Source organism: Sardina pilchardus, chromosome 24, assembly GCF_963854185.1.
Source record: "Sardina pilchardus chromosome 24, fSarPil1.1, whole genome shotgun sequence".
Lineage (NCBI taxonomy): Eukaryota > Metazoa > Chordata > Actinopteri > Clupeiformes > Clupeidae > Sardina > Sardina pilchardus.
The window spans coordinates 16,606,573-16,634,011 of record NC_085017.1 but is presented as its reverse complement, the minus strand read 5'-3'; the positions used below and the strand labels follow the sequence as shown (position 1 = coordinate 16,634,011).

The 27,439-nt window shown below is 43.8% G+C and overlaps 3 protein-coding genes across 5 annotated transcripts; 1 reads left to right on the top strand and 2 right to left on the bottom strand.

Annotated features, from left to right (window-relative positions):
• Positions 1 to 209: 209 nt before the first annotated feature.
• hsd17b8 (hydroxysteroid (17-beta) dehydrogenase 8) lies at positions 210 to 6,991 on the bottom strand. The gene is made up of 9 exons (XM_062529655.1): positions 6,846 to 6,991; positions 3,953 to 4,155; positions 3,683 to 3,799; positions 3,482 to 3,577; positions 3,135 to 3,220; positions 2,369 to 2,453; positions 1,694 to 1,736; positions 836 to 910; positions 210 to 384 (listed from the first exon to the last, which is right to left on the bottom strand). Exons 1-9 carry the CDS (start codon positions 6,895 to 6,897, stop codon positions 365 to 367), a joined length of 777 nt encoding a protein of 258 aa, XP_062385639.1. The 5' UTR covers positions 6,898 to 6,991; the 3' UTR covers positions 210 to 364.
• A 312-nt stretch (positions 6,992 to 7,303) lies between these two features.
• Positions 7,304 to 11,847, top strand: LOC134072799 (uncharacterized). The gene is made up of 3 exons (XM_062529654.1): positions 7,304 to 7,552; positions 9,143 to 9,377; positions 10,161 to 11,847. The coding sequence occupies exons 1-3, from the start codon at positions 7,400 to 7,402 to the stop codon at positions 10,589 to 10,591; spliced, it is 819 nt and encodes a 272-aa protein (XP_062385638.1). The 5' UTR covers positions 7,304 to 7,399; the 3' UTR covers positions 10,592 to 11,847.
• Positions 11,848 to 12,248: 401 nt separating this feature from the next.
• On the bottom strand, positions 12,249 to 25,753 carry brd2a (bromodomain containing 2a). 3 transcript variants are annotated; one of them, XM_062529651.1, is made up of 12 exons: positions 23,893 to 25,753; positions 19,954 to 20,269; positions 19,487 to 19,624; positions 18,856 to 19,003; positions 18,248 to 18,438; positions 17,525 to 18,007; positions 17,019 to 17,147; positions 16,272 to 16,505; positions 15,638 to 15,918; positions 14,945 to 15,249; positions 13,870 to 13,998; positions 12,249 to 13,577 (listed from the first exon to the last, which is right to left on the bottom strand). In XM_062529651.1, the coding sequence occupies exons 1-12, from the start codon at positions 23,922 to 23,924 to the stop codon at positions 13,447 to 13,449; spliced, it is 2,517 nt and encodes an 838-aa protein (XP_062385635.1). In that variant the 5' UTR covers positions 23,925 to 25,753; the 3' UTR covers positions 12,249 to 13,446. The 3 variants fall into 3 exon arrangements, with proteins under 3 accessions (XP_062385635.1, XP_062385636.1, XP_062385637.1); XM_062529652.1 differs by having other exon boundaries at positions 16,284 to 16,505; XM_062529653.1 differs by having other exon boundaries at positions 25,611 to 25,753.
• Between the last annotated feature and the right edge of the window lie 1,686 nt (positions 25,754 to 27,439).

Here is a 27,439-nt window from a genome sequence, read left to right as displayed (position 1 = left end):
GCAATAGAACTTAACCCGGAGAGAGTGTGTGTATGTGCGTGTGTGTTTGTGTGTGTTTACATTCCCGTTTGGCTGTCCTGCAGCACTTACAGTAAGTAGGCCACTCTGTAAAAATCCATATCTGCATAACGGGCTGGTGCATTATATCTATTGCCAGAGAGGTTATTACACATTACACAATTTATTAAGAGTATAATTATATACAATAATTACAATGAAGTGTTATATTTTGCTAGCGTATACAAATTACAAATATAGTTTTTTCATTTGTTAGTATAATACAAATAGTATAATCATATAATGTACATCAAAAAAATAAAAATGTAAGGCCTGATGGCGGTCATTCTCCATATGTGGTCTTGAGTCAGCCAATGAAAAGCCCTCCTGAAACAAAAAGAGGGAGAAAGCCATTCCACCTGATATCAGGGTCCAGAGATGCACAGGTGCAGCTCAATTATACCTCATACATAAGCTTTAGGCATTCCAGATATATTTTCTGCCTTTTAAAGTAATATGTACTTTGTACATAACTATATTGATATAAACTGTAATTTGGCTACAGACATTTGGTGGTAACAAATTACTACACCAGATCTTCCCTGTATACAGATATTTTTTAGCAAAATTAATCTATGGAAATAAAAGCCATAGCTAATCAATCATGAGTATGGCTGTTACCTCAAAAAACGATATATACTTTCCTGACTGTTTTGGAAGACAAGTTCACTTATAGTAAATCTAGGGCCAAATATGTCCATCTGTGTACTACATACCGGTGGACAATTCTTGGAGGGAGAATCATACAACAATTGATGGATCATCAGATCAGACTTACCTGTGACTTCTATACAGCTTCCAGTAACATAGCTACTGTCCTCAGAGGCCAGGAAGGCACACACATCAGCCACCTCTACACAGAGACAGATATAAGACAAACTAAAGTGAACAGTTTGATATTATTATATTTGTGTCCTGTACCATGATGACTAATGATACGTATAACGGAAGTTGGTACAATCCACTTGCATACTGTTTAATGAAAACCATATGCCAAGCAAGCCATTTCTCTTCTGCTATGCTGTGCTGGATTTGTATACGCCTTATTCAGACGGCAGCCATTGCAAACCAAAACGAGGCAACAGGGTACACGAACAACAGGATTGTTGGGTTCTTTGCATTCACCAGTAGGAGGCAAAAGTGCATCAATGATATCGCGGCAATAGCCATTATACCTTGTTGTAGCCTCATTTTGGTTTACCCAATAGCCGCTGCTTGAATAAGGCAAATTGTTGATGATGCTGAGGCCATTGCAAACCAAAACGAGGCAACAGGGTACACGAACAACAGGACTGTTGGGTTCTATGAATTCACCAGTAGGAGGCAAAAGTGCATCAATGATATCACGGCAATAGCCATTATACCTTGTTGTAGCCTCATTTTGGTTTACCCAATAGCCGCTGCTTGAATAAGGCAAATTGTTGATGATGCTGAGGCCATTGCAAACCAAAACGAGGCAACAGGGTACACGAACAACAGGACTGTTGGGTTCTATGAATTCACCAGTAGGAGGCAAAAGTGCATCAATGATATCACGGCAATAGCCATTATACCTTGTTGTAGCCTCATTTTGGTTTACCCAATAGCCGCTGCTTGAATAAGGCAAATTGTTGCTGATGCTGAGGCTTGTGCTCACCTGTAGGGTCTCCCATCCTCCCCATGGGCACGAGGGCAGTGATCTGCAAAGAACAATGGAACAAGGGCACAACTTAAAGCCTCCCTAGGTAGGATTAGCTATATTTCCCCCTCTGCTGGAGAAAGTGTGCATTCTGTTACAAGGTAAGAAACACGATTTAAAACGAGATTCTGTTTTTTCACTTCTGATTTTGTGAGGAGAAAGTCGCCATTTTCACCAAAACAGATCAATTAATCATCCAAATGATTTATTAAGTTGAAAGTTGTCAACTTCCCCTTTAACACTACACTAAAAATTTAAGTAAACGAGATTGTGAATATGTATATTGTATATATATTTTTTTGGCATCTGATAAGCATGATGGACATAGTATGCCGCAATCCCTCCCTTTATCTGATATTAGGCAGTTATCGAAACATTTCCTCAATTATGAAAATGAGAGATTAAACATACAGATCATTGATCATCCTAACCGCTATTTCCAGGGGGGCGATATGGCGCCACAGGCTACAGCGCCCATACCATGTACGGGTCCGAGTGACCACAGGGACCCAGGTTTGAATCCGACCTGAGGTCATTTCCTGATCCCACCCCATCTCTCTCTCCCACTTGTCTCACCCTTCACTACCCCCCACCCCCACAAAAAAACAGTTATATTTTTCTTTTGGCGCTCACCTTGCTAATTACTCTTTCTGGCACCTTGTCGGTCATTGGTGTGGTGATGAACCCTGGCAGAACACAGTTACACCGGATGCCAAATCTGAAAGGGGAGACAAACATCCAGTGAAGAATCAGGGGGTAAAGGGCCGTTCACACCAGGAACGATAACTACAAAGACAACTATAACTATATCTGTAACTATAACTGTAACTATAACTATAACTATAACTATAACTATAACTGTAACAGTAAAAATATCTACTCCTTGTGTTGATTTGATGAATTCTGACTGGCTGTCGGCTTTTTAATCATTCTCAAAATCAAAAGTGTCGTCATTCATATTATCTAGAGTGATACTTATTTGCCGTTATCGTTTAAGTTACAGTTATCGTCCTTGGTATGAACCTGTAGTCAGAATTAAGTTTACATAATGATGCATTTGAAGAATGAGAATGCCAATTACCTATCTTCACAAACCTTTAAGAACATCCAAGACCATTATTTGTATCATTTTGGTAGTTTAATCAATGATATCTTAACAAAATGAGCTCTTCATTTCACTCACAAATGATGGCATATCTTCCTCACACTAAACTCAAGCTGACCTGTTTCTCTGTGACCGACACACCAGAGGGGTATTCCACAAAGCCACATTTTTTTTTCTGTGATAAAACCAGGCACCCACCGACTCCCAAAACCTGGAGAGCAGTTTCCTATATAATCGACGAGGTCAAATCCACCCAGACTGGTGCTCCACTAAAGGACACCTGACGGCTCTCACCTGCTGAGCTCCTTGGCAGCTGTTCTGGTGAGCCCCTGGACACCGGCTTTGGAGGCCGAGTAGTTGGCCTGGCCGACATTCCCCACCTGTCACAGCGGAAGCCACATGCATTAAACATCTGCTTTTAAACATCTGACAGCACCACAAAGAACATTGCATTAGAATTGAGGCCTTGACCTTCACACTGCAAAGGTCACCGGCCGACAATGAATATCTAATAGGATTTATCAATGCTACAGGATCAGAACTCGGTGCAGATGAAGTGCAGTGCAGCAGCACTGGTGCAATATTCTGTGTGCTGCCTTTGTCTGCTTTTGCTACCGGCAGCTTCGGCGAGGATGACTCACCTTCCCCACGATGCTGCCCACGGTAACGATGGAGCCTTTGGGAGCGCCCGCGGCTACCATGGCCCTCGAGAAAGCTTGAGTGACCAGAAAGGTGCCCTGGGGACGGTTGCGAAAGAGGAAGACAATAAACGAGGTGGACGGACGAAAAGGCTACCATTTTACTTCACAGCCATGTCTTGCACGTTGGTGGTGGGATTCTACCTTGAGATTGACCCGAATCACTCTGTCAAAGTCCTCTTCCTCCATTTTCAACAGGAAGTCATCCTGTGTTATGCCAGCAGCATTCACACACACAGATGGGGGCTGGAAGTACCGTCGCTAAATGGGACAAGTTGCAGAGGATAATAGATTACAAGTTACCCTGCTGTGCATGCGTGTGTGTGTGTGTGTGTGTGTGTGTGTGTGTGTGTGTGTGTGCGCGCATCCCATTACAGTATTAATGATAAATCTGGAACAAGCCTGGCCAGGCACCTGTATACTGTTCAGGAGATTCTCCACACTGCTGCGGGAAGCAACATCCACCTCTGCCACCATGTGCTCCTGCCCTTTGTGATCATGAGACAGGTTTTCCAGGGTCTGATTGGCTGATTCCACACTCTGGTCTGCAACCACCAGTGAGGCCCCCTCTGAGGCAAGGCGCTGACAAACTGCACGCCCAATGCCACTGCCCCCTCCTGGCGAAATAATATAAATGATATATGAAAAATATTAAATATCAAATAAAAGAATGGGAAAATAATAGTAGTTTATAACAGAGTATAGCCTACAAAACGTCTCCCACACTCTCTGTTGGAACTTTAGTAAAGTTTGTGATCTGCACAGGACTTTTTGCAAAGGCTGATGGCACAAGGGGTTGGGTTTTAACAATGTTCACTACTAGCCTGGCTAACGCCTCCCACTTCTCAAATGAGACGTGGTCTGGCAACCAGACGTTCATTTTCTCGTATTTGAAAAAATGCCCAGATCCGTTCATTGGGCGCCACGGATGTCTATCAAATGCGCATAGCTCACCCAACTCGTTCGTATGCAACGCTAAGGGCTGCCGTAAATCCTTTGGCGTCGAATGTAGACGCAAGAGGGCAACGGAAACTTCTCGGATGTTCTGTGATTGGTTCGCCAACATCAGGCGAACATTTGGGCGTTAGTTTCCAGACTGGCTTAGCAGCGGGATTGAAATCACCGCGCAAGGCAGTATGGGAAAACCCAGGCTAGTTCACTACTGTAATTTCCCAACTATTAGCCGCGGTAAATACATTTATTTTGCAAAACTTCTTCAGCTATGAGTTTAATACACAGTGGCAGTTAATATGGTATTAATATGGTTTTGTTTATTTTAACTGGCAAAAAAACACTGTTCTGCAGCTTATACACAAGAAATGACTGTACCTGTCATTTAAAAAAGCTCTTCATGCCTGCTGCACAGAACTAAAAAAAACCACTCCTTTGAGGGTGGTTACTCAGACAACCACTGCTCAAACAAGTGAACATAACCCACCCAGGGTTCTAGACTGCACTCTATTACTCGAAAGAATTCATCTGAATGCAAATCAGGGGATTTTCACATCACACAAACGCTATGCACTATGTGGTTGGCCTACACTGTAACATTTTGCTCAGGGTGACCAGACATCCCCGGTTTCAGTGACATGTCCCCGGCTGGAGTTGTCCCCAGTTGTCAGTATGACTGACAGACCCAAAATTGGAATTAGACCAAACGTATAGTTGCACACCCTACATGCACAGACTCAAGGCGTCCAGAGCAAGCACTCAGCTCAGCGCTCAGGAATGTTCTAGAACACCCATCTAGAATGCCCATATTTCTGCTGTGTTGATTGGTGGAATAGCAGCGTGCCCTTTGCGAGAGACATCCATGTATCTCTGATCTAGGCTACAATACGGGTTTCTTTCATCCATCCATCCATCCATCTATCCATCCATTCATCCATCCATCAATTCATTCATTCAGCCAGCTAGCTCTGACAAGTACGAGTAGTACTCAATATCATTGGACCAACCAAAGGTGTTCTTGTGTTATTGTTTATCATCTGTGTTCTAAATTATTCATCAACCTACATGCGAACGCCCATGATCTACGATTTGCAATCATGTGTGTGTTAAAGCGGCAGCTATCTTTCTACATTTGGGCCTTATTCGTTCAGGGAATCACTGATTCAACCACCTAAGCCATTCTGTTCTGAAAGCATATACCCTCAAGTTGTCATTCAACATGAACTGTGGCATATTCCATCCTCTTCCTTACTTTGTTGGCCATACATAATATATTGGAGATACGTAAATCAGGTGTATTTACGCATGTATCAAGTGTATGGCTGATACATTTGGGCCAGCACTATTAGGGGAAAACTGATTCGACCATCTAAACCATATATTTTCTGAAACATAGCCTCAAGATATGACATGCCCCATTCCATTTGACATTCCTAATTATTTTGCTGCCCATGCATAATACATTTGGGTATGGGAAAATGTGAGTGTATGACTGATGAGTAATGTGAGTGTAATAGGGAAAACTGATTCAACCCCACAAACATTTTCTGAGAACTTCTGACAAGATGTGGGAAAGATTCTTCAAAGACTGTGGCTAGTCTTTTAACTAATGCCCCCCACTCAAGCTTTACTCAAAAGACTTCAATGAAAGTCGTATGGTATAAAGCCTTTGAGTGGGTGAAGTGAAGTGTGGCTTATACTGTACCTGCCACACTTGAATGTTCTTGATCTCAAGCTAGGCCCTACTAAGTGATCAGAGAAGAAAACGCTTATGCTTCTGGACTGAAAATGTCCCTGGATTGTCGCTCAGAAATCTGGTCACCTTTTGCTGCAATCATTTTCGCTATTCAAATAAAAGCCCTTTAATTATTACTAAATGGTTTGCATTGCTGGGCAATGCAATTCTTCTGTTGGGCATGCCTACCTGCCGTCATTCGTCTGCATTCACCCAATGTGACGTAAAGAAACATTTGAACATAGACATATACATATCTATGCATTTGAACCCCACAAACGTGATGTTGATGAACACATCGCCTACCGAAACCACTTTGGAAATAATAGCCTGAAACCAAACGTCTAGACGGTGGCGATGCATATTCTCAAGACAATGAAGCAGCGAACATATTGATCTGTTCTTGTCGAGAACCATGTTTCAGGATTTTACTGTTCCCAAATTGGCAGTTCAATTTGTGAAACAGGCACTGTACAAAATTACACCCCGGGCCCGTTGTTCACCTACACTACGTGATATTCTTAATAAACACGCTTTTTTAAAATCAACAGGCCCTTAATTAATGTCTATCTAAGACTAAATTGCTTACACTAACAATGTCATGTGTGTCATTTTGCTCACCTGTAACTACAGCTAACCTTGATATAAGACGTGGTCGTATGGACGCCGCCATGACAGGATTGCTGAAGCTGCGAAAATGCTTTCACCGGCCACTGGATGGTGCCAAAATAACGAGTGTAGTCGTCATTGTATTATTGATCAGCATAGGAGAGGATTATTACAAGTGAGCGAGTTTTCAGCAAGTTCTCAGTGAGCAATATCAATTTCTCGACATGCCGGCCTGTTCTGCATATGGTTGCATTTAGGTCTATGGTCTGGAGGCGTATGCATAATTTTCCTCGTGATCCTCAGAAGGTCCGAAGGAAGAAGGCAATAATCGCTCCATGTTGTGCGAGGTAAGGACATTTCTGTCATGCACTTGGTTGAGAAAGTGTCTGTGCTGTCTGTGCAGAACTTAAAACTTAAGTGTTGTGGATTGGTTCAAAGGTAGTCACGTGGTTTATGTACGCCATCTTTAACACAGGACAGGGACGCCATCTTTAACACAGGACAGGTTATCAACAACTTACAACAAGAGAGGATATATCTGTAATATCATTACTTGACGAAAGAAAATGCCGTGTTGTGCAGCCTATGGCTGCTCTGTACGGCCCGGACGTGATAAACGTGTGCATTATTTCCCTCGGGACCCTACTAGGAGGAAACGGTGGGAGCAGGGGGTCAGGAGGAAGGATTGGACGCCGAATAATTATTCCTTGTTGTGTGAGGTAGGCTAATAACATTTCTATCATGGAGTTTTGAAAAGAAAACAATTTGAAAAATTTAGTTGTACCCCATCAATTTATGGCATGCCTCTAAAAATACCAACCAAAGTGAATTTGCTTTGAACTTGGCGTCTCGACTGGCCAACTCAGTTTCAAATGGTCTGTTCATTGGTTCAGGAACTGCCATGCGATATTTTACCCTGCCTCCACTCGCCTCCACTGTATGAAGAAGTTAGTAATTCACACACGCTTACGTCATATATCACCTCGGAGTTATGGTTCTTTTTGACCATCAGCTTCAAACAGCCTGGGTGAACCCTGCCGGGCTGGCGTGATAGCCAGACACTTGCATTTGGTTAGACCAAAGCACAGGTGATGAGCGTCAAAAAAGTCACCTCCGATGCCTACCTGGTTACCGCCCACAAATGCCGGTATATGTGTATGAATGAATCAACCCTTGTCTATTTACCAGTATGTTCGTCAAGCATGCTCCTCGGTTCTCTCTGGATAGCATATCCAAACCATGACACTTCAGTCATACCTGTTAATCTTCATTTCTTCTCTTAACATTAGCCCTACAATCGGACCTGTCAGTCTCTGCATTGTTGTCCTGTTGCTATCCCTTCCAGCGAAATAAAACACGTTTTCAAAGCATCGTTTTGCTTACTTGAAGGCCACCTAGGTGATGTTGGCCTGTCTAATACAACTGTGTGGTTGTTGTGAGAGCACAATTTGAGGCCAATCTACTGTAAGCAAAGACCTAGCGTCACACCTCGTCTAGTGCAGCAGTTTTGTTGAATTCTTGCTGTCAGCAGAGAATAGCAACAGAAAGATGGGTGTTAAAAGTTTAGCTATGCCTTTGATATATTTTTTGAGTTGGTACCAAACCTTGCCCATACACCAGTCAGTGACCTTAAAATCTGTTGATGAAACTGTGATGCTGCTTTCTTGATGGTGCCGTCCATTAGATATTTTGTTACAAAATAGTTTATCTTAAAAATGGAACAGGTGCATTTCTAGTGCGTGGCCACAGGACTGCTGTGTATGAACGTGTGGTTTCTAAAAATTGATCCTGATGGTTCAGGAACTGCACAATCGATTACAGAAAGGTACTTCTCTATGACAATGTAGATTTCCCCCCCATCAAAGTTAAGCTAATGGCATACATTTCTATCAGAGGATGAGTAAGCATCTCTATAACCACCATTTTTAGTAGGGACAGACATCAGGAGCAATCCATGAGTTCAACTGTATTCTTCCATATATCCTCAAATACCTAAAAGGGTAAGTGCTTTGTCACTGTGTCTCAAAAGCAGGTGCTCTTTGGTCTCAAGGGGATATATTGCTTCGTAGGTTGGTTTGACTTGCGGAGCTTGTTTGAGGGGTCTAAGCTAGGTCTCACCAAAAAATCCCAAAGTCACACTGCTTAATATAATTAAAAAGCCTTTAATTTAGGTGGGCTTACGCGATGCAACAGCTCGTGTCTTCTTCCATCTCATGGCTGTGTTGGCATAACAAAAGTGACACACCGTACATTTTTTCCAGACACACATGTACAGTACAATTGATGTCTTCCTTTCTTTTTCTTTGCAGGACCACTTTGAAGAGTCACAGTATGAGAGTCACAGGGCTGACGGTCTAAGGAAGCTCAAGCCAAATGCTGTTCCAACTAAATTTGTCTTCTCAAAACCAGAAAGAAAAAGAAATTCTTCCAAAAGACCTCCAAAAATGAAAGTTGAAGTTGGTCCGGATCACGCATATTGTTCTAAATCCCTTGATAGGCCTACAGCTCAGCCCGAGATGCAGGGAAGCGATTTCAGTGCCGATGGTAATTATGTTATTTTAAAACATATTTACTATACTTTCTACTTGAAATAGTAAAATTCAGATATTCAAGTCGGAAAAGCAGAGTAAAGCTTTCATTTGATACTTGCATGTACATTTAGGAGAGAAAAATGATACACATAGAAAACTCCTCCTGGAGCATATTTCATATGGGAAAAGGGTGAACATTTTAGTTACAACTCAGTTTCTACAAATATTTAGGTTTATGACTATATGCTTGCTTGCAAAGCCTTGTTGATTAATAGCAAGATTATACAGCCATTGTTATTTACTTGATTATTTATATTACAAGAATAACATGTTTCTTATGTTTAATATTTATTAATTCTTATTTATTGTATTGCTGGATGATTGTATTTAATATATGTATGGATGTGATGATTGATGCTTGATCTGCTGCCACTTGCTCTGCCCCCTCCCCCCCTCCCCCTTAAGGGACCACAATGGAAATAAGCCCTTGGGCTTTATTGTGTTATCCTGACTTTGTTTGTTTTGTTTTTCTTAATGTATGGTGCAAAACCTGTATCATATTTTATAGCAGAAAAAATGAGTCAAATAAAATCAATCAATCAATCAATAGAGAAGAATGAAGGTTTAGAGGAGTTTATTGTGTATATTTTAGGTATGTCCGTATTCATAATCCATGTTATCAACTATATGCATGTAATTCTATATCTGGTTTGTATGCATTTGTGTGTTTGGTATCCAACAGATGTTTATAATCAGTGCTTGCTGCTTGCTCTTGTACTTTTGCCTTTTTGAACAGATGGCAGACAACAGGGAATTCCAGATCCAGATCCAGATCCAGATTCCAATCATAACCATGTAAACTTGGACCTGACAAGCAACAACCCCACACCACGGGCAGGTTTGCCACATGCATCGTGTCCTGTGAACTGTGAAGAAAAGCTGAAAGCCTTGACAAACAAGGTATTAAGACTAGAGCTAACTCTTGCCAAGGAAAGGCGAGAGAAGTGGAGGATTCTCCAACAGAGAAGACAGCTTGAGGAAAAAGTTTTAAGAGTCTTCAACAGAGATCAACTCGCCAAGCTCTGTCAAGTACACGAGGAACGAAAGCTGCACGAGGACAGAGCTGCTGGATATCAACTGCTTCTTGCCCAAAAACAACCTCTACCATCAGTTAGAAGATCACTGAGAAGAAGACTGACACTTGAGAAAAGAAGTCCTTTACTTTGACATGTCTGCTTGCCCCAGGGGATTTCATTGTATAGCTCTTTGACAAAGAGGCTCTCGTTTACATCAAATGCACTTGTGGACTTTATTGTGACAACACAACATCCTTGGATTCTTCGTTGAGGCTTCCCACTGGTTTGAACTTTGCAAAAAAGTTAACAATACCAAACTGTAGCTTTCAACAGTGTAACCTACCTCCTGAAAGAAGACAGATGAAAATGTTTTTTACTGAGGGTTTGATCTATCTTAATTTCTAGAGTTGGGTACATTTTCAATCATCAGTTGTCTGCTTACCAAATGGATGATGTTGTGGGTTCACTGATTCACCCTGAGAACATTCCACTGAACCATTCACTCAGATCTTCCGTGTCAGACAAGCTCTGCTGGCCTGTCCTGTTGAGTGCTGCTCTACCCGTCATTCCAGCATTCAACGTCTGTCATGGATTCAAGGCCTATTTGTCTTCAAATAAAACTCAGGGATGATGTTGCAAAACATTATGTTCTCAGTCATGGAAATTCTAGGCTTTTCTCTATGTGCTGTGTGTGTTTGTACACAATCTAATTTCACACATCAGGGTCCATAAGCATTTGCATCACTATTCATTACATCATTACTCATTTTGCATACTGTTTTAGTTAAAGAAACTTGACACTTGAGCAATGACACTCTTCAGGCCTTCAGGCCAGTAGAAGACCTTGGGAGTAAGCCCCAAGTACTAAATCTATTGAAAAGGAAGTACAAGAAGAACAGGTAAAGGGCAATGCTTTTTGGTTTGTTAGGGGAGGATGTTGGAGGTTTTGGGGCAGGACTTGTCACAGAAGTTTTCTAAAGATTCTAGAAGATAGAGAGGTTGAATGTTCCGAGAGCATTGGGAAGCTCGTTTCACCACTAGGGAACCCCAAATGAGAACAGTTTGGAGACCGAGAGGCCCTCGGCGTTCCTTTGAGGAACGAAGTGGCCCAGAAAGAGCATAAGTCTGTATAATTCTGTTCAAGATGTGTGCATATCCAGGAGACACCTTGTTGGCAGCAGTCAATGACTTGAATATGACTGATTGTCTATAATGTGGCTCCATAAGGATTCAATTAGCTGACTCAAGTACATTTCAATGAGACATAGCAGAAAAGCCGGTCCATTCTACCCTGATGTAAGCAACTTACATTACATTAATGTTTCTAAATTGTGTCCAGTGCATCTGCTCATAGTACGCAAGTAGTCAGCCTACAAAGGAATTGTGTTATATGATTCTATGGATGATTGCATAATGGCACCAATGAAGGACACACAGGCAGTGTTTTATTTTTTAAAGAATGGTCATTGCTTTTATTTCTTTTTCCAAACGTAAACGATGGTATACTGAAGCAGTTGATCCTACTTCAGAAAGGGTTGGGACAATGCCTGTAGCTTGACAACAGTTTCTTTTTTTTAAGAAAACCCCAGGGCAAAAAATAGGCAAAACCCCATTAAGTCACATGAAGAACAACATAACACAGAAGTCAGAATAAGGAAAAGGGTAAACCATGTCTCACCAATAGCTACATACATGCTCCGGAGCTGTACAACGGTTGACTATGTACATGTTTTTCTTTTTTCTTTTTTTGCAAGACACCTGAAACAAGTATTGTGTTGTGTTGTAATTCATATACCTGTACAGTCCCGTGCAGTAGTCCTAACAGCAGTGATACAATATTACGTAAAACCCACTCCCGAATCAACAGGAGGTTTTAAAAAAACAAAATAAAACAAATCATGTGTAGGGTAGGGATCCATTAAATTGTTAAAAGACCTGCATTAGGCATCGGAAGTCTCCAGGCAAATAAATAAGAACTGAAAAATACAGACATACACACACAAGCACACCTTAAAACAAACAAACCCAGTAAGAGAAAATAAATCACATTAAAGCCTCATATACAATTCTGCTTTTTAAGCAGTACATCTGGATCTTAGGAACAGTGAACTAAAAATACTCCAAGCTATCTCTTAAGACAACCTCCAGAGTGGTTCTTGGGGTAGGGAGATGAAGACATGAAAAACTGACAGAACAAAAGGAAAAATATCTACAGAAGTTGATGGGGCGATTTTGCATGTGCCACTACATGAAAGCAAGTCTATACAATATTGCAGATGTCTATAACAATGTTGCAGATGTACTTTATAAACTTGGGATTGATTTTTAGATTAAAGACTGGAAAAGGTGGGAGCAAAGGGTTCTGTCAGGCAAGCAAAGATATTGATGTAGAACCATGTATCAAGCTACAAAACACCACTATCCTGGTTTGTGTGTATGCGTTTGAAGAAGCGGCACAGGTTTCAAGACACATTCACTACCACCTAAACCAAACGTATCCAAAACCTCTTTTAAAAAGGGGGAAAAAAAACTATAAAAACAAAACAAAAACAATCTGACCACTCACTCTCTCTCTCTCCCCCAATTGGGGATTCCTTAAAATTCTTCTTTATAAAAGAAAAATAGATATTTACAGTATATATTTTGACATGTATTTACATGGTAAAGAGAAGGGGGGCAATCTAGGCAGCCCTGCCACCCCAGAGAAGAAGTCCGTTTTCTGGCATGCCCCTGTTCCATCGCTCCCCCTCTCTTTTGTGGAAGAGGGGAGCAGCCCCATTAGTCTGCTGCAGGAGACCTCTCCTCTTCCTCATCCGATCTCTCCCTCGTCTCGATCTCTACAGTGATCTCGTGGGGCTTCCATGCACTGGTCGGGAGGAAAAGTTCTCTCTCTGCCCCTGGCGCCAAAGACACACACACACGCGTCCTGGCACCAGGCTGGTCTTGTCTGCCTACACGCTGGCCTGGCCGACCGAGGGCGCCAGGCCCCGTCCCCGGCAGTGCCGCTCAGCCCGAGTCCGACTCGCTGGTGTCTGAGGACGACGATGAAGAGGAGGAGGAGGAAGAGTCTGAACTGGAGCTGCTGGCACTCAGGCGAGATGCAACAGCATGTGGCTCTACTGTGCTGGGTTTCTCCGCTGAAAGGAGAGAGAAAAAGTTCAACAACAAGGAAAACAAAACAAAAAAACTGAAAATTGAAAAGAAAAGAAGACAAGACAGCAATTCCTTGTAATAAGTTGTAATTGACTCATAGCTCTAAGTTAGCATAGTTCCTTCATCAGGATTTCAAAAACAGATTTAATCTTTTCTAGAGCAGAATTAGTTCTATTAGTTTAATCCAAACATGAGAAGAAGCAATTCCATAGGTTTTCAATTGCACAATTGTGTGTGTGTGTGTGTGTGTGTGTGTGTGTGTGTCTGCCTTCTTACCTTTGATTTTGGCTGGCTTCTTGCCGGAGTTGAGCTGGCCACTGACGTCCTGCAGCCTCCTCTCCAGCTCGCGTTTCTTCTCCAGGGCCAGCTCCTCCTTGGACTTGCCCGCCGCGTTCTTCTTCAGCCCTGCAGGGTTGGCACAGAGCACAGGGTTACACCCAAGATCCTTCATTACTGACAAGATAGAGCAACATAATGCATCTCTATGGAAGCAAAATTCAAACAGTTCCTGTCTGCTTAAAGAGGCGTTTCGCAAAGTCGTCATAGTGGGAAATCGATCTCTGTCAGATTGGCAAGCGGTTCAGTTCGAATTTAACGTCACTTTCTAGGTCTGCTTAAAGGGGGATTTCGCCCCCCTACCCTTTGCGAAAACCGAACGTGGAAATGTTCTAACGTTTGCGCCTCTTGCTCCGCTTTAACCCTCTCTGGTTACACCCAGCACAGCACATGGGGAGCGCCGCATGGCGCAGGATCACACACACACACACACACACCACAACACAGGGCGCAGGGAGAACCACAGCACAGTACACAGGCTAAGAGCGGAAGTACCAGTTAAAAAATGGGAAATGTACAGCAATTAAAATGTAATCCCATAGTGTGGTGGCTATCCCATTAACACACAGTAATCCCAAAAACACTTAGTGTGACTCACACAGGCTGGAGCAGCATGTGCTTTACATCTTAGTGCCACTTTATGTCTGTATTTGACCCGTATTTAAATGACGTCATCGGCACTCAGACACTCAACTATCAGCTACCACACTGACGCAGAGAACAAAGACATGAATAATGTAGAACATCCTCCCAGTTCAGGAGCTGGTTTACATGGACAGAGTGCGTGTGCTCGTATTTGTTTGTGCGTGCGTGTGTGTGTGTGTGTGTTGAGAAACACTCTTGCAAATTTATACTTAGCAAAGAGGAGTCCAGTTTCAGAACCTGCTGTATTAGATCTGGCACACCTACCCAATGTGTCTGACATAAACATCTCAACCTCTCCCCAAAGCCTGTGTGTGTTGAGTGTAGCATGCTTCAGGCCGCTTCAGAGCAAAAACAAAACAAAGTAGCTCACCTGTGGTGGGCTTGCGCGGTTTCTTGCGCAGGCAGGTCATGACGTATCTCTCCAGCTCGCGCAGCGTGGACGGCTTGAGCGTCTCGAAGTCGATCTCGATCTCCTCGGGGTTGGTGTCGCGCAGCGAGGGCTCGCGCGCCTGGATGATGTGTACCACGCGGCCCAGCTTCTCGCCCGGCAGCTTGTTGATGTCCAGGCTCAGCTGCCGCTTCTCGTCGTACGACATGGGGCTGGTCTCGTCCTCCTCGTCCGAGTCGTAGTGGGGCAGCAGCGGCACGGGCGGGGGTATCGCCTTCTTGGAGGACCTGGCAGAGGGGCAGGATGGATGGAAGAGAGAGAGAGTCAGGACACAAGAGTAACACAGAAGGACAACAGGGCGGGCAGGTGTGTGGGTTACACTTGGGTGAGCCTCCATATTTTGATGTTTTGAACAATGCATGTTATTCAACTTCGGTTAGAGCACTATCGTCCTAACTTCTAAATGTTGATTTGATAATTGCCTGAATCCTTGAACCGGGACTTTTACCAGACATTTGAGGACAGTTAGTTGGGTTGATTAATTAAATTAACAACTACAATCATCCGACATCATCTAATAGTAGTGACTGACTATAAATGAAGCTGGTTGTGGTGATTAGGGACAGCCACAGCAGTCACATATGGATGACCATGCCCATGCCCATGCCCACTCACTTGGTCTTGCTGCTCTTCTTGGTCGCCCCCTTCTTGCCCTGCGTGGAGGTGGGCGCCGCCTTGCTGCTCTTGGTCTTGGGCGTCTTGGGCGTCTTGGCGACCTTGGGCACCTTGGCGGGCCGCGCCACGGGCTCGTCGTCCGATGGCGGGGCCGGGGCGCGGCTGCTCCGGTGCTTCTCGGGCTTCTTCTTCTTCTTCTTGTCCTTCTTGTCGCGCTTCTTCTTGGGCTTGACAATGGGGCCCTGCGAGAGCGCCGCCAGCTGCTCGTGCACCGCCTTCAGCTGTGAGGGCAAAGGTCAAAGGTCAGGTCATGAGGCCAAGCTGTGCTCTGTTCTGTGATTATACTATGATAACTTTATGTGTGATTTATTTAGCTTCACTTCACTGTAATGTATAATAGTACACCACACAAAAGTGGGTGTAAGTCTGTCTGTTCCATTTGATTGTTGGTGGACATCACTATGTACTGGATGCCTAGACATGCTGCATCAAGAAATTACTGCCAACAACCCAAACCAACTGACCAATACAAACTGCTAGGCTAACATCCTGGGACAGGTTAATGACCTTGCCTGGCTGACTTGTGTTTGTGTTTATTGGTCTGTGTATGTGTGTGTGTAGGTGTGGAGTCTACCTGCATACACACCTGTTCCTGCAGCTCAGCCAGGCGGTGCGCACGTTCCTCTTCGCTGTCCGAGCTGGGGCTGCTTTCGCTCTCGCTCTCGCTGCTGGGGTCGCTCTCCGACGACGACGACGACGAAGACGAGGAGGAGGACGAGTGACCGCCCAGACCGCCGCCCAGGGATGGCGGTGGCATGCGAGACAGGGGCTCGTCTGGCATCTTAGCGAAGCGAAACTCAAACACATCCTGGGAAAGAGGACGAGAGGTGACATGAGTACGCGTTGATACACACACCGAGTATTTCAATCTGTCCGTAAAAGAGCAAGTGAAAGTGTAACTGTAGTCTAGTTTTCCCTTGGGGTAGTTGTCTGATCACTGGGCTGGAACATGCAAGTGAAAGGAAGCTTCAGAGTGAAAGTCAGCACTGGAACATAACCTATGGGTGACTGCTAGGTATGTACCTTCTTGTGGAGGCACGTTGTACGACTGTTGTGTGTGCATTGGGGATCAATGAGGCTTATCTACTGCCTTATTGTATGTGTATGTTGTTTTGTCTTTGTCTGAGTGTGTTTTTTGTGTGTGTCTACATTTGAGAACTGTGAATCAACATGAACCAAATTAACAAACATGGCTGCAGTTTAAAAATCAGGCCTTCCTGCAAGGGAAGGAAAGTTATGCGTGTCTGTGTCGGCTACAAAATCTTACGTTTCTGTTTTGTGTTTTGTGTGTGTGTGTGTATGGGGCAAAACTGGAACATACCTGCAGCTTTCGGGCCATGCCCACCACGTCGTGGTCGGGCGGGTTGTACTTGTAGCAGTTGGAGTACATCAGCCGCACGTCGGCGGCAAACTGCTGCGCTTCTCTGTACTCGCGGCCGTCCATCTTCCTCTGAGAGAGAGAGAGCGGACGTCACGCTTGGTTCGGTTCCATATCAGCAACCCTTTCTGACTTTTCACTTCTGCCTTTGCAAAGCCAATGTGGTCTATGGCACTTTCCACATTCTCTACACCTGCTATGCTACTGCTACTAGATATGTGTGGAGGAATCTGACTTTTGATAGCATTTAATTAAGGACAGACATACTATGAATGTAGTGATATAATTGATTTTAAATGTTATGTCTTCACATATTCTGTAAAGGAGCAATTGCCATATTACACTACAAATTAATTTAGGCAATTCATCTACACTTTACCCTCCATATAACTTGGTTTCAGCGATGCGTCTGCATGTTGCTGGAGGACTTGTAAAAAAGTTGGGCTCACCCTGATGGTGCTGAGGTCCATGGGGTGTTTGATGATGTCGTGGTAGTCGTGGAGACCCAGTGTGGAGGCGTCCACGGGCTTGTAGAAGGGCCAGGCGTAGGCGGCGTGCTTCTTGGAGAGCAGCTCCTTGAGGATGCCGTTGCAGTGCTTGAGGCTGGCGCTCAGCTTGCCGCGCCGCGAGGGCTGGTGCTGCTGGGAGTCCGGCAGGTCCTTCTTGGGCGGCTTGATGGGCCGACCGCTGCCCCCGCGCCTCGCCGGAGCCTTCCCCGCCAGGCCGCCGCCGCGCCCCATACCCAGCATGCCCCGGCCGGGCTTGGAGTCCATGGCCATGCCCATGCCCAGGGACGAGAGGGTCAGAGGGGAGTCGCTGCCGCTGTCCAGGCCCATGCCCAGGCCCATGCTGCCAACGCCCATGACGCCCATGAGGGGCATGACCATGGTGGTGGGGGTGGTGGTGTCCGCTTTCCTCTTCACGCCCTTTTTCTGTTGAGAGAAGTATTAAAAAAAAAGAGAGGTCAGTTTAAGATATTTGTTTGACAAAGATCGTCAAACACAGGAAACCGGCAAATTCCCTTTCACATACATTAGACTAGTTTCGAAACTGTAACTAAGGCTAAAAGTATCAATCCATCTTAGTGTTTTGGTCGGGGTCACAATGGCAGCTAAGTGCAATCTCTCTGGACATCAACGGAAACTAGAGGGTGACAAGTCGGTGGTTCTTACCTTGGTTGTGGGCTGTGTTGGGGGGACAGCCATCAAAGCAGGCGGCATGGGGTGCAGACTTTTGGCCAGCAGAGTCTGTGGGGGAACCGAGTAGATGGGGTCGGGGGTGTCGGGTGTCGGGGGCGAGTACGCCGACTGCGAGACCGAAGAGATGGCTGGGACCTGGTGGGCCGTGGTCACACCGCCTGGAACTAAACAGAGATCAGAGAGAGAAGAGATTGAGTAAGATGCTGAGAGTAAGATGAGGAGAGATGGTGCAACTGAAATTCCACTCTTAGGTTCATCATCAGCTTCTACACATGTGACCAGATAGATGAGAAAACACTACCCCTACACACACTACCCCTTCCCTACACACCCATGGAAGAAGGTTATGATAATGTGGGCCAACATCTTGAGCATTGTCGACAAACATTCACGTGACCCGATTCCATGTGTGTAGACTGGAAGATTTTGACAATTTGCCTACTTATGATTTCAGTTCTCCAGATAAGAATGTGTTTCCCCAACATGAATAGGGAAGTGTCTGAATAATATTGCTCAAGAACACCTCCCTGAGACATCTGCTCAAAAAGTCAACATCTTTTCACCCCGTCCTTTCTGCTCACCGGTGTTTCGGCGGCCTTTGCCCGGCTTGCCCGGTTTGGCCCGTGGCAAAGGGGTGGCCATCTCCACCTCGTCCTGGGGCATCTGGGCCACCTTCTGAAGGAACGCCTTCTCCAGAGACTGAGCCATCAGGACAATGTCATCTGTGGGCTGGACACAAGAAACATCAACACGATTAGATATATGATGACATTCATTAAATATCCTTGCTAAAACTACTTATTTGAACCATTATAAGCCATTTTCTCATATATATTAAAGGGGGGCACTTTTCATGTTAAGAAAAGTTAAGTCAATACATAAAGTGTCTTTTAATTCCAATTGTCACTATGCTGAAGTGTCAGTTCAATCTATGGAGGTAAAACATGGCAGAGTTGCAGCCCCCTCTAGTTGTGGACCAGGTTACTGGTCAGTTCAAACTGAATTGAGACCATTGCGAACAGTGCATGATGTGGTCCCTGTAGAGCATCATACACTTTCTATTGCCATGTATGGTGAACTCCTACCAAACCTTTTCATCCAAGTCTGTGTCATGTATTGAGTTAAATAATGTGACACCCAATCCATGTAAATACCGCACACATAATTGGTGAATATAGTTGACGATATCCATGTATGAATAAGTCTATCTACCTTGTTGTAGATGTAGCAGTTGGTGAACATGGTGTTGAAGTCCTGCATACACTCGTTGGCGCCACGGTAGAAGTTGTTCTCCAGACGTCTCTTGATGGTGCCCATGTCCATGGGCTGCTTGATGATTTTATGGTAGTCCTGAGGGAGGACAGGTACACAGAAACTAAGGTCAGCTCTGTGACTCACACAGTGGGAAGAAGGTGACCATTATCATTAATGACTCAATGGTTCACAAGAGGGCAGAAGCAATACATGTGAGCTAACTGAAATAAAATACAATGAATAACCAATTTTGTGATCTGTACCTGACCACACTATTGCTGAATTGCCTTCTGAATCCCCCCCCCCCCCCTCCCCTTCATATTTTGTTTGTGCGTGCAAGCATATAAAGATTTGAATTACATTTTTATCAAAGGCATCACACAAAAATATTTAATGAAACTTGTAGTACGACGTGTTGGACTCACAGGCAAGTTGAGCTTAGAGGCGTCCACCGGCTCATGGAAGGGCCAGGCAAAGTGGTGCCTCCACAGGTACTTCACCACCACCTTTTGGAGGAACTGCAGCTGATTGGTCATGCGGCCTTGGCGGGCGGGGTCTCGCACGGCCGGCAGCTGAGGCCCAGAGTTGGGGGCTGAGTGTGGCAGCAGCGGGGGACCCTCAAAGCCCTCGAAGAGCAGCGACGGCTTGCGGATGCGCTTGCCTGCCCCTCCGCCCGACTGCTGCTGCTCCATCACCGCGGTGATGCCCTGCATGACCAGGTCGCCCCCGCCCAGAGAGAGGCTGTTGGAATGGACGGAGGGAGACGGTGAGGATGGAGACGTAAAGGAGGGATGAGAGGGTGTAAAGGATGATGGGAAGAGTTAGAATCAGAGTGAGAGTGGAGGTTTTTTGGGAGGAGAGGAGGAAAAGGAGAACAGAGAAAGGGGAAAAGGGTGGGAGATCCAGAGAATCATTACACCAGTGCGAGATTGAATGGCAGGAGCGTAGTAGGGAGAAAAGGGAGAGAAATGTAGAGGAGATAAAAGAAAGCAATGAAATGTCTCCTCAGACCAGAAACTGGAACTGAAGTAAGATGAGAGGGAACTGACTAACGGCTAAATCATCACACCAATTCCACAGCCTCAGACTATTTGAAAAAGGACCACCGATGAGTCATAGCAGAGCTCGACTCGATGTGTTCCCACTTCTTAGGGCCAATACTATGACACATCCCTATAGTCATATAGGAACTCTGCTGATCATAGGCAGGCTCGGTTCCTGGTGTTTCACAACCTCCAGCCGGTGTATGATTAACCCTTCAGGCAAACACGCTTAACATTTGCCTGGGCTCTCACAAATGACTCACCCGTCCCGCTTCATATAACTAGACCCCCCTTCAGGTTAAGTTGTACTAAAGTCCTGTCCTGGTTGCAGTGAGGAGTTAAGATCTGAGCATCACCAAGTCGCTGCCTTACATACGAATAATGGTGCTAGGCTTTGAGTTGCCTGTTCAGCTACACAAATTAACAGAATGCCTATTAAAGGGGCCTGCACTTCAATAGGTGTTTCTCTATGCTGACATCCGTAAAGAGTTCCATCAAAGGATTTACGAGCCTTTACTTAAATTGAACATATCAAGCTTTATTGGGTAGGTTTTCCATACCCTTTCTAACAAAGCCCACAAGAGACTGATGCTACAACACCTGCCTATATTAGAGGATGGGGGAGGACACATGTTAACAGGAGTTAAATAACAACACCTGCATGCATTTTACTGCCCAATTCCCTTATGTCGCCTGGCAACCAAGCTAACAGGTCCATTTCATTGGCTGCCAGACTAGCATAACCATGGCAACCAAGCCCCACACCCCCTCTAAACAGCAACCTACACTACACAACACAGTAAGGGATTGTGCTGTGATAAAAGTCTGTTAAGCTGATATCCAAGGCCGTACATTGTGGGCTGTGGTGTGTGGGCTACTGTGCATGTACACAGACCACACTAACAAGCCTTGGAATTTTACAACAAACATCTTCAAAAAAAAAGGGGGGGGGGTGCTGCCTTTCAAATGTTAATATTAAGGGTAAATCTTCCCTGAGAGTAGTGCGATTTGAACCCTGCCTTGCAAACAACTACCAAGTTAAACGTTGTTCTCTCTTACATATTGAACATCACCTTACCCACACAGATGCAAACCAAACTGGACGCCAACATTCAAATGTGAGCATAGTAAGCATGCAAATATGGCCCTACTGCTTGTGACTGAACAACAATCCATAATAAAACCTATTTACTTGTTTCTTGAAAAGGTCTTCTGAATGGAACAGACCAACAAGTTACACTATTTTGCTCATTTCACCCTTCATCAATGTTCTTCTTGACCCTTAAAATAGGAGTATGGTGAAGTACTTAGATCTGTTGACTTACCTTTAGATCTGTCAGTATCAAGTAAGCCTAATAAAACTGAACCAGTCTCTAAATATAAGGAGGAATTTGATGAGTATCGTCATAAAAACCTGTACAGGTTTTGCTACTTTTTGAGTCTTGGTTCAAGACTACAAGCATTGGATTTTGAAAAAATGGTCCTCATCCAGTGCAACTGTAATGAGGGGATTGGGGGCATTAAAAAGAGGGTAGTGGTGTCAGTTAACCAACTTGATGGTACCAGTGACAATGATGCAACTGTGCTGAAGGGGGGGGGGGGGGGGGGGCTTACATCACAACAGTCTCAGGGACAGGCTTACTGCCCACCTGAAAATGTGAGTAAGGGGCTAACCTCTGAGAATTTTCGATCCCAAGAACGTCTTCCCCAAATGTATCAGGCGTCTCACACGTGTCCTTTTGCATCACAAATAGCATCAAAGTTGTCAGGGTTTTTTTACACCGAAATAATATTTCCAATCTCAAAGAGATGTGATTTAACAAAGTTAAAGTGTTTTCTCTCTAATGACAATGTACCCACACACTGGCACATGGTGAGCAACACTGAGCCAGTAGGGAATTGCAATCAAGCTGTCAGCTCAAGCTAGTGAACAAGTTTTACATGAATCAATTGAAGGACCCATTGGTTTAGAACAGGCAGTGAACCTGTAAACCTCTCAATGCAATAGTTTAAGGAACCCTTGCATGTTAAAACGATCCCAGAACTCAAGTTTAATTTGTCTTAAATGACACAAAATTAGAAACAATTCATATTTTGCAATAATTTTATTATAGTCAATAAAAAGGCATTAGTACAGAAAATCATGTCATTGGCTTTCCTGGTGTGGTATCAGCAAATGTGCTAATATTTAATAGTTGTGAGCCATACTCTAGAATAATCATTACATTACTACAGAGAAAAACAAAGCGAGCTGTATAATGTCTAAAAAGACTACATCCACAACTGGTTAACTACATTTTGCAAGGATTGGCATTGGCGTGCTTGCTTAACTTCCAGAGACATGCCGGTTACTAGGCAACCTAAGTACAACCATCCCACCACTGGACCAGTCTTAAAAAATGCAATGCATGCTAACCTAGGAGTTAACGTTGAGTTCACTAATAATCAAAGTTAAGATCAAACCAAGTTACCACCCAAGTCAAGACATATGGTTTGCCCGCTCAAGATATTTTGGGTTTTGATGTGTGACAAAAAGGAGTAACGTTATCTTTACAACTAACTTACATAACGTTAATGTTTCATGTGGCTGACTAAGACGTCAATGTATCCAATTCGTTAAAGAGATATCGACATCGCCCACTGATTGCACATTTGTCATTACACTAAGGGAGCTCAATCACAAGTCGCAAACTATTTCGCCACAAAGCTTGGCATGTTCAAGCTTGACATTAAGCAAACCTTAGGACTCTTGACGTTAGATAACGTTAACTTATGGCTAGCGTTATTCACAGAACGGGTTATTCGCTAGGCTACAAATGCTAATTTAACGATTCAAAAGTAACCACCTAACGTTACCTACTCAGCTTATTTCTTTCCAGCAGACCAATAATATGTCCTTCTCATACATTAACATCTCTGTTAGATCCACACAGAAAGTGCACCAACTTAATGTTAAGTGTTACAGTTGACTTAGCAACAAATGCTAGGGAAAATGGCGTCGGCACAACGACGAGTTGGGTAAAGGCGGACAACCAATTCAAAATATAATTTAATGTAATATTATATACCCAACCTGATTCTGACATACACATTTATTGGAATTGCCAATAATGGCATGACCTCGGGTGTCCTGTGCTCGGCTGCTAAGAACCACAGTCGCAAGTTACGGAGTTCAACAACAATTTGTGCAAGTTAATCCGCCCGGCATCAGCGCTGTTGTCATATGCCAAACGGCATCAACAAATCCAAAGTTACTAACAAGTTCTGAACAGCAATACTCAGTCAGATTGCAAAGTTATTGTCAATTGTTCCGATTGGTACCTGTCAAGGGGCGGGTTTAAGGCCGTCTCCATCAGGATGGATCCGGATTCTGTTTAGTATACCCGTTTCTCTCAGGTTCCCGTATCGCCTTTCCTCCCAGATCCTTTCCGACCTCCTCTACACAGCTTCAGTGAAATGGCGACAAAATGAATCCGCCCGACTATTTATAAACCATCTAGCAACACTATTGGCTTAAGCACCCCAAGAAAGCCACGCCTCCCTAAAGTCTATACGTTTGCCCAACCGTCAATCAAGTAAGCCACACCCAAATCCTCCCTGTAGGTTCTCCGCCATCAATTTCCATTCAGTTGCTACCTACTAGGAATTCTCAACAACACAGAGTTTGTAGACCAGCTGCGAAAACACAACCTCCAAAATAATGCTGCCCTCTCTTCGATGTACAAGTCCTACTATCCAAATTACTAATAATTTTCCGCCAGTTGGATTACACCAACATGGACTAAAAGATAGCCCTGATTGGTGTCGGAGACCTAAGCGCGGGCTTTGAGCGCAACGTCAAGGCACACCATTGGTCCGTTGATTACATCACGCGTATCAGACTACTGCCACATACACCATGAAGCACCATGCTATTTTCTACTTTCCCCGCAGTCGACTAGCCACACTATCCTGATGTGCCGTCGCCATTTTGGAAGGTTGTGATGAGCCCATTTTCACGATAAAACGCCTCTTCTGAACCAAAAATCAAACGTTATGCAGTTGCATTCTGTAACCTTTTCACTCATTAACACTTTACGATACCTTACGGAAAAGACTACCAATAACTGAAACCTATGCCTCACAACAAGACAAGCTGCACATGGCATTTCATCATTTTAATCCACGTGGTAATTGCCATTTGACATTTCAGAAGTGCTCAAGAAAACTCAATCAAACGGGCTCACTATTTTAACATGACCCTTTCAGTCCATCGGCTGCCTAGAGCAGGGCAGGTTCTACAAGGCCTACAGAAAGTGTCCTCCATTGAAATGACACAGCACTTTTAACTAAAGCCATTTTCCTCTCTGGTTCCATGTTCCTTGACGAAAAAACACTACAAACTAAAGTGAAAGCATGGCAAGAAAATACATCCACGTGTTTTCTGCACAAATTAAGCTATATCTGACAATTTCCCCAAGGACGCCACAAACAGTATGTGAACCAATGTCAACTGGCACCACTTTCTCAAGCCAATATATTCCCAAATTGAGTGCAAAGACGCCATTTTATCTAAGAACACAACAAAGATCTAAATGACAGATTTAACACAATGTTGGTGCTCGTGCCCCAAGGCTCACTTACCAACTCAAACACCTATGTTATGAGCGACACTAGGCCTACAACACGAGATATAGTCTGTTATAAAAAGAAAGATACCATAAGAGAATTCTCAACTTTTAAATGATTACCACGCTGCATTGTTAGCTTATCTAATGAAACTACTTCACCCCACCCCCACTAACAAGGTTACACGTCTGTTGCAATGACACTCAATAACACAACTACAATTTCGAAACGATTAAAACGTCGTCTACATTGCTTGGTTAGCTTCTAACGTTAAGTCTACAATACATAATATCGTGAAATCTGTGACTAAACTATTAAAATAGGATTAAAAGTGATATGTTCATGTGCCCTTTGCCAAGAAAAAAAGGATCCCAAATTACACTAAGTCAAAGTAACAAGCCAAAAAAAGGTCCATCTAAAAATCCGCATACTTCTGACATTTCCTTATTTCTTCTTGTCTTCAGCCACGTTTCTTTATTCAACATTTCCTCCAAACATGTCCGACTTCTTCCCCCTTCATTGGATCGGGTGGGGGGAGGGTGCGTCATGTGATATGTGATTAGGATCGGATTCTTGGCGCAGAGTTCATGAAAAAAAAGGCCAGATGAATGCCGCATTAACAAAAAGCGCAAACAAGTTTAGATCCATTTGCCACTGTGTGGTATATTCCATCCATCTCCATATTAGCCATTATCCGTATTATTTCAAAGTATTTCGGTTATTACGGAGAAATCTCCAACAAAGAAGATATTTCACGGCAACGTCAGCGGGTCTCCTATTGGTTAACGACGATCACGTGGGTATACAAAACTTTGCCTCAAAATAAAAACGATTATGTTCTGTCGTTGTCGTATTACCTTGGCGAGTTTTCGAGAGAATACGAATTAGTTCTTTAAATATTTAAAATATTATCTCTACTTTGATGATAATCCCTGTAAGATAGCCTACTTCCAACAACGCGGACATTCCACACAAACATGGCTCCCACTGCACCCAGAGGTCCTTCTGCGCAGACGCAACACTGATGCATAACATCACATGTCTTGTTTACGCTGATTGATTTGGGAGGGGGTGTTGTCAAAATATCCTGGAAAAAATAGATCACATTGAAACTGCGTTTTCTGCGTAATTTCTTTCTTTTAAAAAAAAAAAAAAAAAAAAAATGTTATCATTAGACTGTTCTTTGCTGTTTTCAGCCTACATAAAAACAACTAGCCTATTACAGGACAGAATTCACTATAGGTCTGGCCAATAGAGACAGGAGGTTGAATCAGACAACTCACAAGCATTGCATAGTGCAGTGAATGATGATCAGTATTATCATTAGAATAATAAAAAACCGTTAATTGTCACATGTCTCAGTTCTCAAATATGTTTTGTCTCTCTGCTCGTTGGTTAGCCCTTTAATACATCAGGTGATTATTCAAAACAAGTTTTCCTATTGTCTCTCCTTCCCAGGTCCAATAAATGTGAGGACTAGAGGCATGTTGAGTGAGTCACCCAGTGACTAGTTTTACCCCACACAGACCGCAAGAGACTGAGTCACTTTCACATGACCACTTGGCCAGCAGGGGGACTGGTTGCTATGGAGGCTGTTTCCTTTGCAAGTGCAACCTGCCTTTCACTTCAGTGCCCTCCTCATTTAGTCCTTGACAACTGACGCAGAAGCTAAAGGGAAACTAAACAGGGTCACCGTGATCCAGTATCATCTTACCTCTGCATTTTTGTCACACATTTACAAGAATTCTGCATTAATCTGTCACCAACAAGCAGGGATTTACTTCCAACAGTTATTTCCACCCTGGCATCATGTTCTTTTTTGTCAACACTTTGCTTTCAGTTCATTATAATGCAATAATGACATATTTTAAGAACATGCAATAAAGAATCAATTGCGTGACACTTTATCCCAGAATTATTCCTCGAACACAGCTGCAAAAGCTGGCTGTGTGACTTGATGATAAACTTGATGACTGCTCTCCAACAGTCCAGTGTCCAAGCCGAAATGAATGAATAGGCCTAGGTACTGGTCTGCACTACATACCACAAATTAATCCATTCATTCATTTTACTCACACACAGTTTTCTGTTTCTACTTTAAACCTGATTTACATGAATGCTTGCTGTTAATGGTTAGCGATTGGCACCTGGGCGTGACCTGCTTGTGACTTGCTCTGCCTGTGAATTCCACATCAGTTCTCACATTTGCCTCTTGCCTGCCGAAACCATGAACACAACACTTCCATAGCTGCTCACACTC

Coding starts and splice junctions, on each gene's coding strand:
- hsd17b8 (XM_062529655.1), bottom strand. CDS start 6,897: ATGGCGGCGTCCATACGACCACGTCTTATATCAAGGTTAGCTGTAGTT. Junction 3,800..3,952: donor ATCTCCTGAACAGTATACAG/GTGCCTGGCCAG, acceptor TGTCCCATTTAG/CGACGGTACTTCCAGCCCCC. Junction 1,737..2,368: donor CAGAAAGAGTAATTAGCAAG/GTGAGCGCCAAA, acceptor TGTTCTTTGCAG/ATCACTGCCCTCGTGCCCAT.
- LOC134072799 (XM_062529654.1), top strand. CDS start 7,400: ATGCCGTGTTGTGCAGCCTATGGCTGCTCTGTACGGCCCGGACGTGAT. Junction 7,553..9,142: donor ATTATTCCTTGTTGTGTGAG/GTAGGCTAATAA, acceptor TTTTCTTTGCAG/GACCACTTTGAAGAGTCACA. Junction 9,378..10,160: donor AAGCGATTTCAGTGCCGATG/GTAATTATGTTA, acceptor CTTTTTGAACAG/ATGGCAGACAACAGGGAATT.
- brd2a (XM_062529651.1), bottom strand. CDS start 23,924: ATGGAGACGGCCTTAAACCCGCCCCTTGACAG. Junction 18,439..18,855: donor CAAAGGCCGCCGAAACACCG/GTGAGCAGAAAG, acceptor ATCTCTGTTTAG/TTCCAGGCGGTGTGACCACG. Junction 15,919..16,271: donor AGGAACAGGTGTGTATGCAG/GTAGACTCCACA, acceptor TTGCCCTCACAG/CTGAAGGCGGTGCACGAGCA.